Genomic DNA, 15,795 nt, shown 5'->3' with positions numbered 1-15,795 from the left:
AAATGCACCTGCGTTCGTTGTCCATAACATACGCCTGCCCATTAGAGTTGGGACAATATATCGATGCATCACGATTTGTGGATCGATTCCAATTTTTTCCGAATGCTACGCGAATCAATTCTGAGCTTAGTTTTTAACAGCAGATGGCGCTCTAGGCTAGATTTTAATCGCACACTCTGAAATGCTCACGAAGAAGAGCGTTCGTGCGTTCGGCTGAATCTGAGAATGTACTCAAACCTCAGAATGCTTTTATGACGCGAGAATAATGTAAACAGCCCACTGCAAATACCCTTGAAATTCACTTCAACCTTTTTGTACTTTATTAATGATTGTTTTACAGAAGGTTCAAGTGGTTTGTAAGGCTTTGGAAGCCAGCAGATTACAGCTGTTTCTAAAGCATGCAGTGCCATCTGCTGTTAAAACTAAACTCAGAATCGATTCGAGAGAGAATCGCGATGCTTTCTGAAAAATTGGAATCGATCCAGAATCATTTCTCGATTCACGATGCATCGATATGTTGTCCCAGCCCTACTGCCCATACCATAACCCCACCACCACCATGGGCCACTCTATCCTCAACGGTGACATAAGCAAACCGCTCACCCACACGACGCCATACACGCTGTCTGCCATCTGCCCTGTACAGTGAAAACCGGGATTCATCCGTGAAGAGAACACCTCTCCAAAGTGCCAGAAAAAAATGGGTCACTGAGCACAAAACCAAGCATCTGCAATGGCCATCCCAGTCCCTGACCTGAACCCTATAGAAAATGAGTGGGCTGAACTGAAGAGAAGTGCCAACATGGATCTGGGAATCTGAAGGATCTGGGGCCTCATTTATAAACGTTGCGTACGCCACTCTCTACGCAATAATTGGTATTTATGAAAAGCAAACTTGACGGAAAATGTGCGGTCCTTCACGCAAACTCTGACCCAGGCGTACGCACAAAAACGGGTGAAATGAGAAATGGTGACAGATGGAAGAAACACGTGAAAGTAGGGCTGGGACGGTTTGGATTTTTTCTTACCGCGGTAGAAAAGCAAGAAATTCCCGCGGTATTGCGGTAAACCGCTTTAAACCGCTTTAAACCTCAACACCCCTTCCCACCCTCCCCCAGTTTTTTTTTCTGCGACGTTGCGGCTGGAACAACAAACAAAGTGTGGCAATGATAATCTCAGGTACTGTTTATGTGCTTTATTTAATGTTAAAAGCATGCAATGTGACTTTGAATATCGTTTAGTGCTCCAGCTTTGTAGCTGTAAAAGCAACAATGGATAATTCACCTCAGATTTTGAAATTAAACAAAAAATGGAAACAAGAACGTTCAAACTGTGGACATTGTATTCTTTGACAAATATTGTTTTAGTAACTCAGTAGCCTATGTATTTTTAATAATGTTTAAATGGTGTAATATTTGTGAATTTGATTATGTAGCCTACTTATCCATTTTCTTGCAAGTGCCATCAAGATTAACGTTACTCTCTGGTGCTCACTTGCCGCGACTCCGCGAGGGTTGACAAATGCGGTCTTCACGTGAGAGAATTGTGTTATAAGCACGTGCAATTAAAAGCTGAGGTCCTGCTTTTACTTTCGAAAATAGACTAGGCGCCTATCTTTAGCGAAGCGGCGCGGAGAGACGCTTCTGAAACGCGCCGCGTCGTGGCTGTTGTAAACACAAGCATTGACTAGAGTGGCGCGAACAGCTCCGGTAGCCGCGTCGCAGCCGTAACGCGCCACAGAGTGTAAATAAGGGGTTATAGTCAATAGCCTACGAATGGAATGTTATTATGTGTCATGGAACAACTTGCGAACTTGCGAAAGGTCGGATTTGCTCCATCTTTTGATAAGTTTTGTTTAGAAAACCTTGAATCCATGCAAGACACAATGTATTAGACACAATCCATGTCATTAGAATCAATGAATCCATGTCATTAGACACAACGTGAACACATGTAAAGGCCAGTGTTTATTTATTTGATTTTTTTTTTGGCGGTGATGACGGTGACGAGCTCAGACCCGCGGTAGGTGTCACGTGACCGCGGTATTGCGGTAATGCGGTAACCGTCCCAGCCCTACGTGAAAGTGTGTGAAACTGTAGACCGTTGTGTAATGGCAATACTGCCTCTCATAAATAACATGAAGACTTCACAAAGCAAGTCTTACAATTAACAGCCTACACGAACAGCCGTTTGATCGATCTGCAGCGTAAAACAAACAAAATCAAACAAAGATTACAACAGAAATGCAAATTAACACATATTTGCAAAAAGAAAGTGTAATATGTTCTGCAATAATATTGGCATGTTATGCAATTCATCCTCATAACACATCTGTAGCTAGTCAGACACACTCTGGCGATGGAGCGCTAGACGCTTTTTTGCATCGACTTTGATGTCCGACCATTTCTTTTTTATTTCGGCCACGGTCCGAGGTTGTGAGGCTGCAGCATTAACAGCGTCTGCAACCTTTTGCCACGCAAGTGCCTTTTTGGCATTAGTAATGCCCACACTGTGCCCTCCAAACAACATTTTACTCCTCTTTTCTACCTCGCCAATGATAATTTCTACTTCACATTGAGTGAAGTTACGTTTCTTGGTTTTCCTCTCTGTGTTGGCCATGATTTCGCAATCGATGAATATTAACTTGTGGGCGTTTCACGGACTATTTATGGGCAACTATGGGCGCCTGGAGAGATTCTGTATGGATGAATGGTCTGATCTCTTGTCAGGTGTTCTCCAAACTCATCAGGCACTTTCAATTCTTTTACTTCAATAAAAGGTTAGATTTTTGCATTTAAAAAAAAATATATACATCAAAAGGATAAACAATGCAGATTTATTTTTTACAGCCATATTTGATCATATTTACCAAGGAGGCAAATAATCTGCTAAGTCTGCTGTTCTCCGTAAAATGTGCAGCGCACAGACAAAGGTTGAGGTTATAATGTTCAGGAACAGTGTAAAAAATAAATAAATACCCTCTTTAAGTTTGTCAGCCTTTGGACAAACTTTATCCGTGGTGAAAAAAACAGTGATAACACTCTTCATCTTCTCTACCTCAGCTTAACCAGGTCTTACCAACTTTTTTGCATATTCCGTGGGCAGGAATTATTTAAATGAGGAACATGACTTCATAAGATCCGGAAAAAGTGTGTTGTAGTCCAAACAAGCTGTTCGTTGTAGTTCTTGAAAAGTGGATTCTTGTTAAATAAAATATCTCCCTTTGGAGTGGACTTCGAGCTTTGTAAACTTGCAGATCATTTTATGCTCAAACAGCAACATTACAAACTAACTAAAGTTGAAAAAGTGAAAGCATAATAGGACCCCTTTAAATAAGTATATAGTCTCTTGCGCTGCGTGTTTCAAAGTGAAGCATACACTTTGCTCACACGATCAGCTTGTGATATGTTTTCTGTGACAGAGTGGTTCACAGTGAATGGAACTAACTCAATCCCTGCAAGTTTAACAGGTATTAGGGAATGCAATTGTGCTAGTCCCATCCCCCCCAATAAAATATTTCTACAACTTTTCTAAAATTTTTGTAAAGATTTTTACAGCATTTCACACTTATAAACCAGTTGTCACAAACACTTTTAGGTCTCCCTGCAGTTTTCTGCTAAAATAAAATCTTGAGGGTTTAATTCTTGCAAGTGAAGAAATTGAGTGATAAATATTATAATTTTACTACTGTTAAAGTACAAGAATATACTTATTACTCAGAGGTATCGGGCCTGAGAAATTGTTGTTGAAAGAACTGCGACTATGATCAAAAGTAAATTAACTTACTGTTAAAATTTTATGCTGTAGTGTTAATATTGTGGCAGTTTTTCCCAGTGGTATCAAATATGGTATTGAATATTGATATTTTTCAAGGTATTGTATCAAATATAAATCGAGCTGTTTTTGCATGTAGATGTCAGCCATGTCAAATTTGTTCTTATTTTGTGACTGTGTACAATGCACATATGAATTTTGCTGCTGTGGAGGAATGACTGTTGTTTTTCTCTTCCTGCAGTCTGAAGCAAACACCACAGCCATGTTTGGAAAACTTATGAACATCGCTAGTAAGTACACACTATATATACATTTATAAATTAATAATTGAAACCAACAGGTTTTACAATGTGTGCTCTCTCACTCTCTCATATTCTCAGAGAATCTCCCAGACCCAGGCAAAGCTCAGGACTTTATGAAGAAGTTTAATCAGGCTCTGGGTGAAGATGAGAAACTGCGTCTTCAGCTTGAGCAGCTCATCAGCCCCACCTGCTCATGTAAACAGGCTGAACAGTGTGTGGTGAGTTTAAGGCAATAACACATTTACCACTGCACTTTTTAAGCTCACATTATAACTGATTATAAGCGTGCTGTATAAAATGTATATGATAAAGACATGTTTCAACCGACACTTTAACAAGCTATGTAGTTGTATTTAATATTATAAAGATACAAGTTATCTGAGAGTGAAGTTTCCTTTCAGAGGGAAATCACACGGAAGCTGACATTCCCCAAGCAACCCACAAACCCATTCCTGGAGATGGTGAAATTCCTGTTGGAGAGAATCGCACCAGTTCACATTGACTCTGAGGCCATCAGGTAGGGAATGAGGAGATGGGGAGAATGGGGAATGGGGGGGGGGGGGGGGGGGGAGTTGTTAATGACCATCATCCGGGTTTTCAGATTAACAGGCTTTGTTGACACTGGCACCCCAGGTATCTGGCTGAATCTGTTTTGTTCTGTAGCCGTTTAGTTTTTAGTCTGAACACTAAAAAAAAAAAAGATTTCCAATGATCTTGAGTAGGGCTGCACAATTTTGAGAAAAAACCTAATTGCGGTTTTTCTGACAAATATTGCGATTGCGGTGCGATTTTCGATTTTTTTGGTTTTATTTATTTTAAAGCTTAAAACTGTACTTTTTATGTAATTTATGTAATAAATATAACCTTATTGTAAAGTGTTACTGATTAGTTATACACCGATTCAGACGTCTCCTGAGTTCACTGTTGGAAAGATCAGTTGTTTTAACCATTCATTAAAATGAATCGGTTCAAAGGAGTCATTAGTTCGCGAATTGGACGTGTCATGCGCGTTGTGTGATTATCCCAGCAGTTAGGACATGGACATCCAAGATTTCTGTCAACACAGAAAACATTTCATCACTGGATATTTTTTTCGTTTAATTAAAGAGTTTTTTTTTTTTGTCAGTTAAATGTCCGGAACGCTTTTCAGTTCAATTTATATAGCACAATTCACACCCAGCGGTAATTCAGGGGGAAAAAAAATCTCCGAATGATCCACATGAAACTTTGGTCTTCCGACCTTTTACCACCGTGTCGATTTATTTTGTGCGAGGGAGAGAGAGCAAGACAGCGCTTAGTTTGGAGACGGTGAAGTCTTGTTTACACTTTCGCCAGGCTCCGAAGAGAGAGAGAGAGAGAGAGAGAATGCGCGCGCGCGCGACCGGCTCTCTCTCTGCTCGTTCTGTTAAACATGCGCCCTGTCACTCACAAGCGCAGCAGTTCATCTACATTACTCACCGATCAAATAATACTTTGACGGGACAAAAATTCACTTTGGCGGGCGCTTAAACAAGTTCAATGCAGAAAATTCATGCGTGAATTTAACTTAGTAGGCTACATGACCATGCACTCGCACAAATGCGACCACATAAAATTTTAACTCGCACATTCTCAAAAAATGGTCGCATATTTCGGCCATTTCTGCGCAGTTACAAGCTTTTTCTATTGGCACAATTCGAGGTACACGTTGTGTGTTAGCTGCTTTGCTGCTGACAGAAATACGGTGCACTGCATACAACCTTGTAACTTTCCATTGCCATTTCTAATTGGCCAGCAAGCCAGGAACGCGAGATTCGACCATTTTGATTGGCTAATAGGTTTGTCACTCAAATGTCAGAGGCGGGGGAAAAAACCTCAGACTCCTGAGGTTAGGTTATTGCGGGAGTTAAAACCTCAATATCGATGCGATAAAGGTTAATCGTGCAGCCCTAATCTTGAGCATAAATTGTTTTGGACAAAGAAATATAACTTGAATAATATTTTACTATATTTATTTCTATTTTATTATATTTACTATAACAACTATTATAAAAATACTGTACATGGACTACAATGCCTAAATAAACTCTAATTTGAGCACTTGCAAAATAACTGTGTTGCTAGTTAGTCCTTAAAATCGTAAATGCTGTGCAGGGTGAAGCACAGTCACAGAGAATGAATTCTCTTTTCATAAACGGTATCTGATACGAACTGTCAGTGCACCTGCATATGTAAAGGGAGAACATGAATAAGAGAAAGAGAAACTGACTGAGTGGGAGAGAGATAAGCGCAATATGGGCCATGTGCTTGTTTCCCCCCCCTTAACGGTTGTGTAACCGTCTGAATAGCTTTTTAACAGTGAGACATCTTGTGGGGATGAAGTGTAACTGCAGGTATTGTGTAGACTTTTTGGATCAATAATTTGTTTGTATGTGTGTATACAGTGCCCTGGTTAAGCTGTTAAATAAGTCAATTGAGGGCACTGCTGATGATGAAGATGAGGGAGTTACTCCTGATACTGCCATCCGCGCTGGACTTGAGCTGCTCAAGGTACTGTTTGTAATTACAATGTCCTTGTTTAAAGTTTTCAATATAAGAGAAAACAGGATTTATAGCTCTTTTGAAATAAGTTTTAAGTACTATATAGACAATCAATCACATTTAAAATGAATATAAATAAAAGTAAATTGGTACAAAAGCATAGGCTGTTGTTTCATTTAATACCAAGTGTCTTTGACTCATTCAGTAATTTTCTTAAATATTTTAGGGTCTGTTCACACTTGGCATGTTTGGTTAGATTAAAAGGAACCCTGGTGCAATTGCTCTGTTAGTGCGGTTCATTTGATTAAGTGTACAAGCTGCCATCTGAACCTTGGTGCGCATACCAGGCAGCTGAAAATATGGGTCTTGGTCTGCTTCCAAACAAACTCTGGTGCAGTTCGAATGAAATATGAACAACATGGACCAAAGACATGTAAACGAACCAAAAACAGGACATGATGTCACAAGATGCAACCCTAAAAAGGACAGAATGCTCAAGCCTAGCTGTTTTTTTCTCGTCATAGTCACGATGTTGCCCGTCACAGTTCAGTACAGGCATCAGAACCGCATCTTCTCGCAGCAGAACGTCATTTGCGTGTTTGATGTGCCGCTGTTTTGACACCATTACAACTTTTATAAGCTCTTCACGTGTTGTCAGCTCCATCATATACCATCATTTGTACGCACTTACAGCGAGCGTATTTAGCCCAGCACACAGCATTGTTTTGGATGTACGACAAGTTTCCTCGCAAAATATACATCATAAAGTCCTTCTTTTTTTTTTTTTTTTTTTTTTTTTTTTTTTTTAGGTTCAGTGTTAAAATGACAGTGTAAACGCTAAGCGAACCAGGACTAAATGCATTTTCTTTCTTGTTTTTTGTCCGGACCAAAAAAAGTTCTAAGTTTGCTGTTCTGTTTTCCCTACCTCAGGTTTTGTCATTTACTCACCCCACTGCTTTCCACTCAGCTGAGACTTATGAGTCTTTGCTGCAGTGTCTGAAGATGGAGGACGATAAAGTGGCGGAAGCAGCAATACAGATCTTCAGAAACACAGGACAAAAGATCGAGACAGAACTGCCACAAATCCGCTCGTACGAACACCTCCCAAATGCATACACACAACTGTTTGGAGCCAGTAACAACATCTTAAACTCATTATATACTTACTGATACAAACTCTTCAGTCTCATCAATTTTGTTAATACCAAATTAAAAATGTGTTGTTAAATGTTCTCTAAATCTGTGTACAGGACTCTAATTCCCATATTACATCAGAAGGCAAAACGAGGCACCCCCCACCAGGCCAAACAGGCGGTCAACTGCATCCATGCCATCTTTCACAACAAAGAGGTCCAGTTAGCACAAATATTTGAGGTAAATCTATGTGCATAAAAGCATTTTCACAAATGCAGTCTTTGCTTAAAATGCCACCAAATTTATAACACGTTACTTTTTTTGACCGTCAAATCTTGTGAACGTTACGATAATGAAAGAAATTGAGTTTTTACTGCATGCAAGTTTTTCAGATATGCCTTTTTGTCTCTGTCTCTTCAGCCATTGTCTCGCAGTCTGAATGCAGATGTGCCTGAACAGCTGATCACTCCGCTCGTGTCTCTTGGACACATCTCCATGCTGGCCCCGGATCAATTTGCGTCACCCATGAAGTCAATCGTAGCCAATTTTATCGTGAAGGACCTTCTGATGAATGACAGAGTGAGCATATTGATGATGTATTCTGCTTTAGGCATGTAGGAATCCTTTTATTGCCTTGCATGGTAAACTAACCCTCTTTCCCTGTCAGTCTGTGGGAAACAAGAACGGGCGGCTCTGGACAGCTGATGATGAGGTTTCCCCTGAAGTGCTGGCTAAGGTAAATGTCTTTGAGTAAACAGGTTGAAAACAGCATATCTTGTTGATTTGTGTGTGTATACATGTGCATGTCTGTCTGTGTTTCCAGGTGCAAGCCATTAAGCTGTTGGTCCGCTGGTTGCTGGGAATGAGGAATAATCAGTCTAAATCTGCTAACTCTACTCTCAGACTCCTCTCAGCCATGCTGGTCAGTGAGGGAGACCTCACAGAGCAGAAGAAAATCAGGTACTAACTGGGTGTCAAGACTCCCCCAAGTAATTTTCTGTAATTATGAAAGCTGCCCTAATCTTGTAATAGGCCTCTAACCTGTGTGTTTGTGGACACAGCAAGTCTGACATGTCTCGACTGAGGCTTGCAGCGGGGAGCGCCATCATGAAACTGGCACAAGAGCCTTGTTACCATGACATCATCACTCCAGAACAGTTTCAGCTCTGTGGACTCGTCATTAATGTGAGTTCAGCACAAGACTACTTGGACACTTATGGAACACATCAAAAAATCCTTTTTAGGGATGTGCTTATGTTAAAGCTATTAAAATTACAATGATTTTGTTATAATGGCTTAAAATTCTATACTGTCTAAAATAAATAAAAACTATCTATAAATCAGTTTAAATGCTACAAGTGAATTTTACCATTATTATGTGCAGTCAAGTAATTTCATTTAAGTGTTACCTCGAATACAGTGACACATTAGATGAAAGAGTCTTGCAAATGCATAATATTGCAAATGCATCATTTTATGACTTTAAAGGTCTTAAAAGTACAGCAGCAAAAACAGTTGTCTGTGAGAGCCTAAATTACAACTGTTAATACATGAAACATTGACTAACATAAGTGGACATACTAGGGCATGTTACAAAAGCACATATTAGCCATACTACCACAACTTTGCAGTTTTTCAGAATTTCCTTCCCTTTCCCCTCTCTTCATAGGATGAGTGCTATCAGGTGCGGCAGATCTTTGCTCAGAAGTTACATGTTGCTCTGGTGAAGTTGTTGTTGCCACTGGAGTACATGGCTGTGTTTGCTTTGTGCGCTAAAGACCCAGTGAAAGAGCGACGTGCTCATGCCCGACAGTGCCTACTCAAGAACATCAGTGTCCGCAGAGAGTACATCAAACAGAATCCCATGGCCCATGGTAGATAACATTTCTGTTTTTTGGTATAAAATTGACGCAATAACTGTATTTTCTGCAGGATTGTATGAATGACAAAGACCTAAATATCCTCCCTGTTCTGTCATTTTTGTTTTTCAGAAAAGCTGCTATCTCTCCTGCCAGAATATGTGGTGCCATACATGATCCATCTTCTAGCTCATGATCCAGACCTTACCAAGCCACAGGATTTGGAGCAGATCAGAGACGTCAAAGAGTATGAGTGTTAAACACTTTCACACACTTTTGCAGTTTCCCCCTTCTACACACAGATAGCTACATGATCTGACTAATACTCTCAAATTGTAATACTAAACACTTTTTATTTCTGTGAGTAGTAGATAGTAGTTGAGTGAGTAGATGCAGACACTAAAGTTCTCACAGAATGTTTGTTTTAAAACTTTTTAAACTAATTCAGATGAAAATGTATTTTATCAGGTGCTTGTGGTTCATGCTGGAGGTGTTGATGACAAAGAATGAGAATAACAGCCACTCATTTCTGAGGAAGATGGTAGAGAACATCAAACAAACAAAAGATGCACAGGCCCCAGACGACCCAAAGGCAAACGAGGTCCGTATCATTAACAAATCATGCATAGTGTTTTTGTATTTCTGAATCCCAGTGTGTTTTACTCTGTTTTCATGCATTTACAGAAACTTTACATTGTGTGTGATGTGGCATTATTTGTGATCGCAAACAAGAGCACTTCATGTCATCTTGACTCCCCAAAAGATCCTGTGCTGCCTAGCAAGTTCTTTACCCCACCTGATAAGGTAACAACCACTCTGACTATCCATAATTTATGGATTTACGCTTTACATGTGACCTTACTTCGAAACTCAATCCATCTGTTCTTATGTACAGGATTTTGTCAATGATAAGGAATATCTCTCACCAGAGGCAAAAATAGTTCTGCAGACAGGGAAAATCCAGGTAGGTTTTGTCACCTCTGTAACTATATGCGAATGATACCTGGATGACACATTTGTGTAAACATTCAGTATATGACAAAGGCATGATTGCTCAGGTTTTGAAAATATATACACCACCGTTAAGTTTCTTGTTGTTGTTTTTTTGTTTTTTTGTTTTAAAGAAATTAATATATTTAGCAAGGACACATTAAATTGATCATAGTGACAGAAAACTTTTGTAACAATGCAAGATTTTACTATTTCCAATAAATGCTGTTTTGAGAAGAGAATTAGTTTTTTACGGTTTCCATAAAGCAGTACATCTGTTCCCTGATAATAAAAAGAAATGTTTCTTGAGAACCAAATCCGCTTATTAGAATGATTTCTGAAGGATCATGTGACACTGAAGACTGGAGTAATGATGCTGAAAATTCAGCTTTGCCATCTCTGGAATAAATTACATTTTAAAATATATTAAAATAGAAAACAGTTTATTTAAACTGTAAACATTTAAGTGTATTTTGAACAAATACATTTAAATGTAAAAATATATATTAATATAGAAAATAATTTTAAATTGTAATATTTCACAATATTACTTATAATATTAAATATTACTTTCTGTATTAATCAAGTAAATGCTGCCTTGTTGAGCATAAGAGACTTTTCACAAATATTAAAAAATCATACCGACTGGTGGTGTTAATTATTTATAAAATGTATTTAGTGCATACATATATTTTTCACTACATTCAAACATTAGAACATTACTTATAATCTCCAAGTAAATGTATTTTAGACTCGGCAGACAAAAAATTTAGGAACTCCTTGTTTGTTGGGAGTTATTTTGCACACAGAGATAGATCAGTGACTCAGTGTTCTTTTTGGAAAGTTGTATTGAAATGAATTGAATTCCTTGGCTGCATTACGTAGCTTATTTGTTACTTAACACATTAATATTTTTCAGCAACCACCAAAGCAGACAGGTGTGTTGGGGGCAGTAAACAAGCCTTTAACGGTAACCGCTCGGCGACCGTTCATTAAAACCACAACCTCCGATACAGTGAGCAACGCAAGCACTAACTCCCAACCCAGCTCGCCTGCAACAAATAAGAGCAGGTTCGTACTTATCAGAATTGATTTATTTTTACCAGCGTTGATTAATCTTTACAGCAGGAAGTACGTCATCCTTATCAAGAATTTCTCTTTCTCTTTCTCTATCGTAAAGGGATGTGAGTTCTGAGGCTTCAGAGACGGGGGCGAGGGAGAATGAAGAGAATCCAGTGATTACAAAAGCAGGAGGTGTAAAGAAGGTCGGAAATATCCCATGTAAACACTGAAAATGCTGGACTTTCACACTTCTGTTGTGCCTTATTCAGTTTTTTTGCTCTCGTTTAGGAAGAGGCTGCTCAGCCCAGTGGGAAGAAACGTGCTGCACCTGCAAGTGACGGCACAGAGAACAGCGTGTCTTTAAACCCCTCTGCAGTGTCAGTGCCCCCTGCCAATAAACCACGACGTGGCCGACCCCCTAAAAACCCTGCGGGTGTTGCCACACCAGATAAAGAGGCTGGAGCTACGACAGGGGGAGGGTCTGGGCGGGGCCGGAAGAGAGCAGCACCTGCTCAGGATCCCGCCACCACAGACTCAGCTGATTCAATCAGTGTCAAGACACCAAAACAGCAGAAAGAAGCAGAGCCCAAAAGAGCGGGGCCGCAGAGACAGATTGACCTGCAAAGGTAACTGAATGATAGAAATCACTTGTAGTTTTACTGGAAATGAATCTAGAATTTCCACCTTACCACTAAGCCTACATTTGATGATCTATGAATGGTTTCACACCATTTCTGAAGATTCAATTTTATTTATTATTTTGTTTTCCTGTATGCTGAAAAGAACTCAAAAGCCGTAATATTTAATTTTTGGGAGGTGTCTTTGGTACAGAGAGTGCAAGCGATTATATAATAACTCTGGTGGCAGAGCTAGAGAATAGTGATGTGCTATAAAATGGGGAAGTTAACCTTTGTATGTGATGGACTTTTTCTAGCAGGAGGGTGGCATCTAATGAATTTGCTTACTCATGCGATCATTCAATGAAAATAATAAAAGTATCTTGTAACTTTAAATGTGCAGTATACATTTCTAGCACCGCATTATTTATAAGTAGTAGAGGTATGTAATTGTGTTTTATTAGCACAAGTATAATTAAAATAACTTATCAGTACTGTTATTAGCGAGCAGCCTGTTACTCACAGGATACTATCATTTTCATTTATACTTTTGTACACTACAATTCAAAATGTTGGGGTCATTAAGATTTTTTAAAGTTACAGTAAAGTTCTAAAAATCCTATTTCAAATTTTGCATGGGCGCCGCACTGGGCAGGGGAAGAACTTTTGCTTGTGGCTAGTGCTGTAGCGGTGCGTCGATGTCGACGTCATATTTTTTGCGTCGACGCTTCTTTATTTATTTATTTATTTTTTGCACCATTCCCGGAGGTACAGCTCGCCACACACACACCGCCTGCCGTGTTATTCTGTCATGTTTTCTCCCTTTCTTTCCAAACCGCGACAAACGCCAGTCTCCTTTCTCTGCAGAATGCGATAAATCCGCTCAACTAATCACAGCGCACCATTCCACGCATTGTAAACAGTAACGACGGCGCTTTGAATACACCCGGCATCCTAGTTTTCCTTATCTACTTTGCACTTTTTGATCATCAAACAAACAAAAAAATGAATACATTTGACGGCATTGATGAACCTGTGGTGGATTCTGCCGTAGGGAAGAAACGTAAGCCATCGAAATCCAATCATTTACGTGAGGAGATTAGGAAGATGAGGCATGCGGGAGGAAGAGAAATGCAACAATCGGTTGCTTGTTCTCACACGACAGCATCAAACTTCTGTCGAATGCTGACACGTTAACCCCAGGGGATCTTTTAAAAAACTTTCGATTCTTGTACTCAGTCAACGAAAACCGAGCAGGACCAAGCCATTTTACAGCTGATCACCGTCAAAAAAGAAGGTCGCCGTCGTTCAGAAGGTATTTCTTAGCGATGGCTGATTGAATGTAGCCTGTTTAGTCCAGTACGTGCCTTTATATAAGATTAGTATTGACCGAGTTCAGAGACTGTCATATGTGGATCAACTTACATTGTTGTGTATTTTCAACATTTTCAATATGAAAAATAACTTTTATATTGATTCAATGGATTAATTGCATTTAAAAAAAAAACGTGTCATGAATTTATTGCATTTTTGGGAAAAAATCATCTGTTTTTATAATAAATCTTTGAAAATCAAAATCTGGATTTGAATTATGTTATTATAACCTAAAGATGCTATGTAAAAGTTTGAAACAGAAAATAGTGGTTTTCATCTTGCCACTTTCTTGGTAAAGAAAACAATTTTTTTTACTCAAATTAATCAAAATGGATTTATCACGTTTATACTATATTATTCAGAAGTAAAATTGTAGCTGACAGTGTGTTTATGTCAGAATGTTTATTTTTAAACCACAACCTTCTAAGTGCTTCTTTTACTGATATATTTAATTATATTTATTTATATTTAACACATCTTTTGCATTTCTCATCCAAACAACGTCAAACTTGGCACTGCACTTACTCGTGCCCAGACAGCTGTCGAGTTTGAAATCCAGCGGAGTAACAGTTCGACAGAGATATGCGAATAACAGACAGGATAATTAATTCCAATTAGTCGTTCGATTAGTCGACTAATCGATAAAATAATCGCCCGACTAATCGTTTAATTAATAATTGTTTACCCCAGCCCTACTTGTGGCCATGATAAAATCACCCGTTTGTTAAACCACTTTTTCATTGAACATGAATAGCTATGGTGCATTTTACTTTCATTTTTACATGTACATTTGTTTTCTTTCGTTTTTGCTTAAGATCATTTGAAAACTTGCATGCCACATTCTGGCATCGGACTTGGTGTGAACAAGCCATAACTTTTTCACCTTTAGCTGTTATTGAATTCTTTTATGTGGAGTTGAGGCAGGTGTTTCTTTTGTTTAAGATCAGAGAGGGTAGCACAGCGAGAAAAGCATGTGTACCAAGACATCCGCCTGTCTCAGAAGACTTATGGAAGTGAAGGAGAGACAGAGAGAGAATTTGAGTCCAGCCCAGAGTATGTACTCTCACAGCTACAGGAGCAGCAGGAACAAGCCATTCTCGAACAGCTCAGGGGTGCAGCAGGCGCCAAACTGAGAGAATCCAGCTGTGCAGCAGAGCAGGGGGAGCTGTCAGTGAGTGTCTGAGGGAGAGCTTCATTTAGCACTGATGTCATGCTGTAACCTTGAGCACTCAAGCAGTTCATGTTTCTTGTAGGCTTGAAGGAATAGTTCCCTAACATGAAAATTGTCATTTACTTTACCCTACTGTCGTTTTTCATTGAATAGGAACACTACGATAAAGTTTGAAGAATGTGCTCAAGCAACATTTCTTCTTATCAATGTTGAAAACAGTAGTGATGCTTCATTTTTTTGTTGAAACAGTGATACATTTTTTTTCAGTATTCTTCGAATAGAATGTTAAAAAAAAAGTTTTGAATCATTTTAAGCTATCGTTAACTGATGAAGCAATTCATTTCTTTACTTTCTTTTTTTAAATTCCTACTGACCCTATCTGTTCTAAATGTCTCCTTATTAAAATAAGAACAGTACACTGGTTTGCAATGACACAGGGACAAGTAAATATTGACAATTCTTTCGTAGGGTTTCTGCAGGCCCACATGGAATCTCACCTGGCCTAGATATCAGTAGTAGACTTACTTTCTATGTCATACTCTGCTATAATGCCAATTGTTGATTTCTGTTTTGTTTTTGCTTCAGGTAAAGCGTCGGTTCGTGAAGACGAGGACGGTCAGGCAGTAAATGTTTGAATGACCGAACGAAGAGACACATCTACTTAAACATGAAATGTCCTTCACAAACCTGAACTGTCTTTACCCCACACCTCAGATGAATGAGGAATGAATTCTTTAGATTCAGATGTTCAAACTTGTATGTAGAAACACAGATCTGTTTCTCTTCATTAGTTTTCTTTTCTTTTTTTTGTTTTCTGTTGAAATTGTTCTTGTTGCGCTCTTCCTCTGTCCGGAGCCATTTTTAAAAACAAACATTTGAAAGAAAAAAAAATCTGTTTTAATCTGCTCTAAGGTTGCTTATTAAATACATGGAAAGATTTTTTTTACTGTTTTATCTCCCTCTCCTCTTTTAACCCTCTATTAAATCCAAAT

At 38.9% G+C, this 15,795-nt stretch overlaps 1 protein-coding gene across 4 annotated transcripts in view; it reads left to right on the top strand.

Moving 5' to 3' along the window:
• The window catches only part of pds5a (PDS5 cohesin associated factor A), a 38,426-nt gene extending 22,685 nt beyond the window's left edge, over positions 1-15,741 (top strand). For 2 of the 4 annotated variants that reach the window (XM_081361266.1, XM_081361267.1), the window contains exons 15-34: positions 4,016-4,064; positions 4,155-4,294; positions 4,478-4,593; positions 6,500-6,605; positions 7,527-7,687; positions 7,847-7,970; positions 8,151-8,309; positions 8,398-8,466; positions 8,554-8,690; positions 8,792-8,915; positions 9,400-9,604; positions 9,722-9,836; positions 10,058-10,190; positions 10,274-10,393; positions 10,485-10,553; positions 11,499-11,650; positions 11,760-11,844; positions 11,930-12,267; positions 14,575-14,803; positions 15,389-15,741. In XM_081361266.1, the coding sequence (XP_081217392.1) occupies positions 4,016-4,064; positions 4,155-4,294; positions 4,478-4,593; positions 6,500-6,605; positions 7,527-7,687; positions 7,847-7,970; positions 8,151-8,309; positions 8,398-8,466; positions 8,554-8,690; positions 8,792-8,915; positions 9,400-9,604; positions 9,722-9,836; positions 10,058-10,190; positions 10,274-10,393; positions 10,485-10,553; positions 11,499-11,650; positions 11,760-11,844; positions 11,930-12,267; positions 14,575-14,803; positions 15,389-15,430 (2,673 nt within the window). In that variant the 3' untranslated portion in view covers positions 15,431-15,741. The remainder of the gene's footprint in view (positions 1-4,015; positions 4,065-4,154; positions 4,295-4,477; positions 4,594-6,499; positions 6,606-7,526; positions 7,688-7,846; positions 7,971-8,150; positions 8,310-8,397; positions 8,467-8,553; positions 8,691-8,791; positions 8,916-9,399; positions 9,605-9,721; positions 9,837-10,057; positions 10,191-10,273; positions 10,394-10,484; positions 10,554-11,498; positions 11,651-11,759; positions 11,845-11,929; positions 12,268-14,574; positions 14,804-15,388) is intronic. The other 2 variants (XM_081361268.1, XM_081361269.1) reach the window with 1 other exon arrangement.
• The last annotated feature ends 54 nt before the right edge of the window (positions 15,742-15,795 follow it).

The sequence above is a fragment of the Scardinius erythrophthalmus genome, assembly GCF_964197995.2.
Source record: "Scardinius erythrophthalmus genome assembly, chromosome: 3".
NCBI classification, from domain to species: Eukaryota; Metazoa; Chordata; class Actinopteri; order Cypriniformes; family Leuciscidae; genus Scardinius; species Scardinius erythrophthalmus.
The sequence above is the reverse complement of the archived record's forward strand: the minus strand, read 5'-3'. Positions and strand labels throughout refer to the sequence as shown.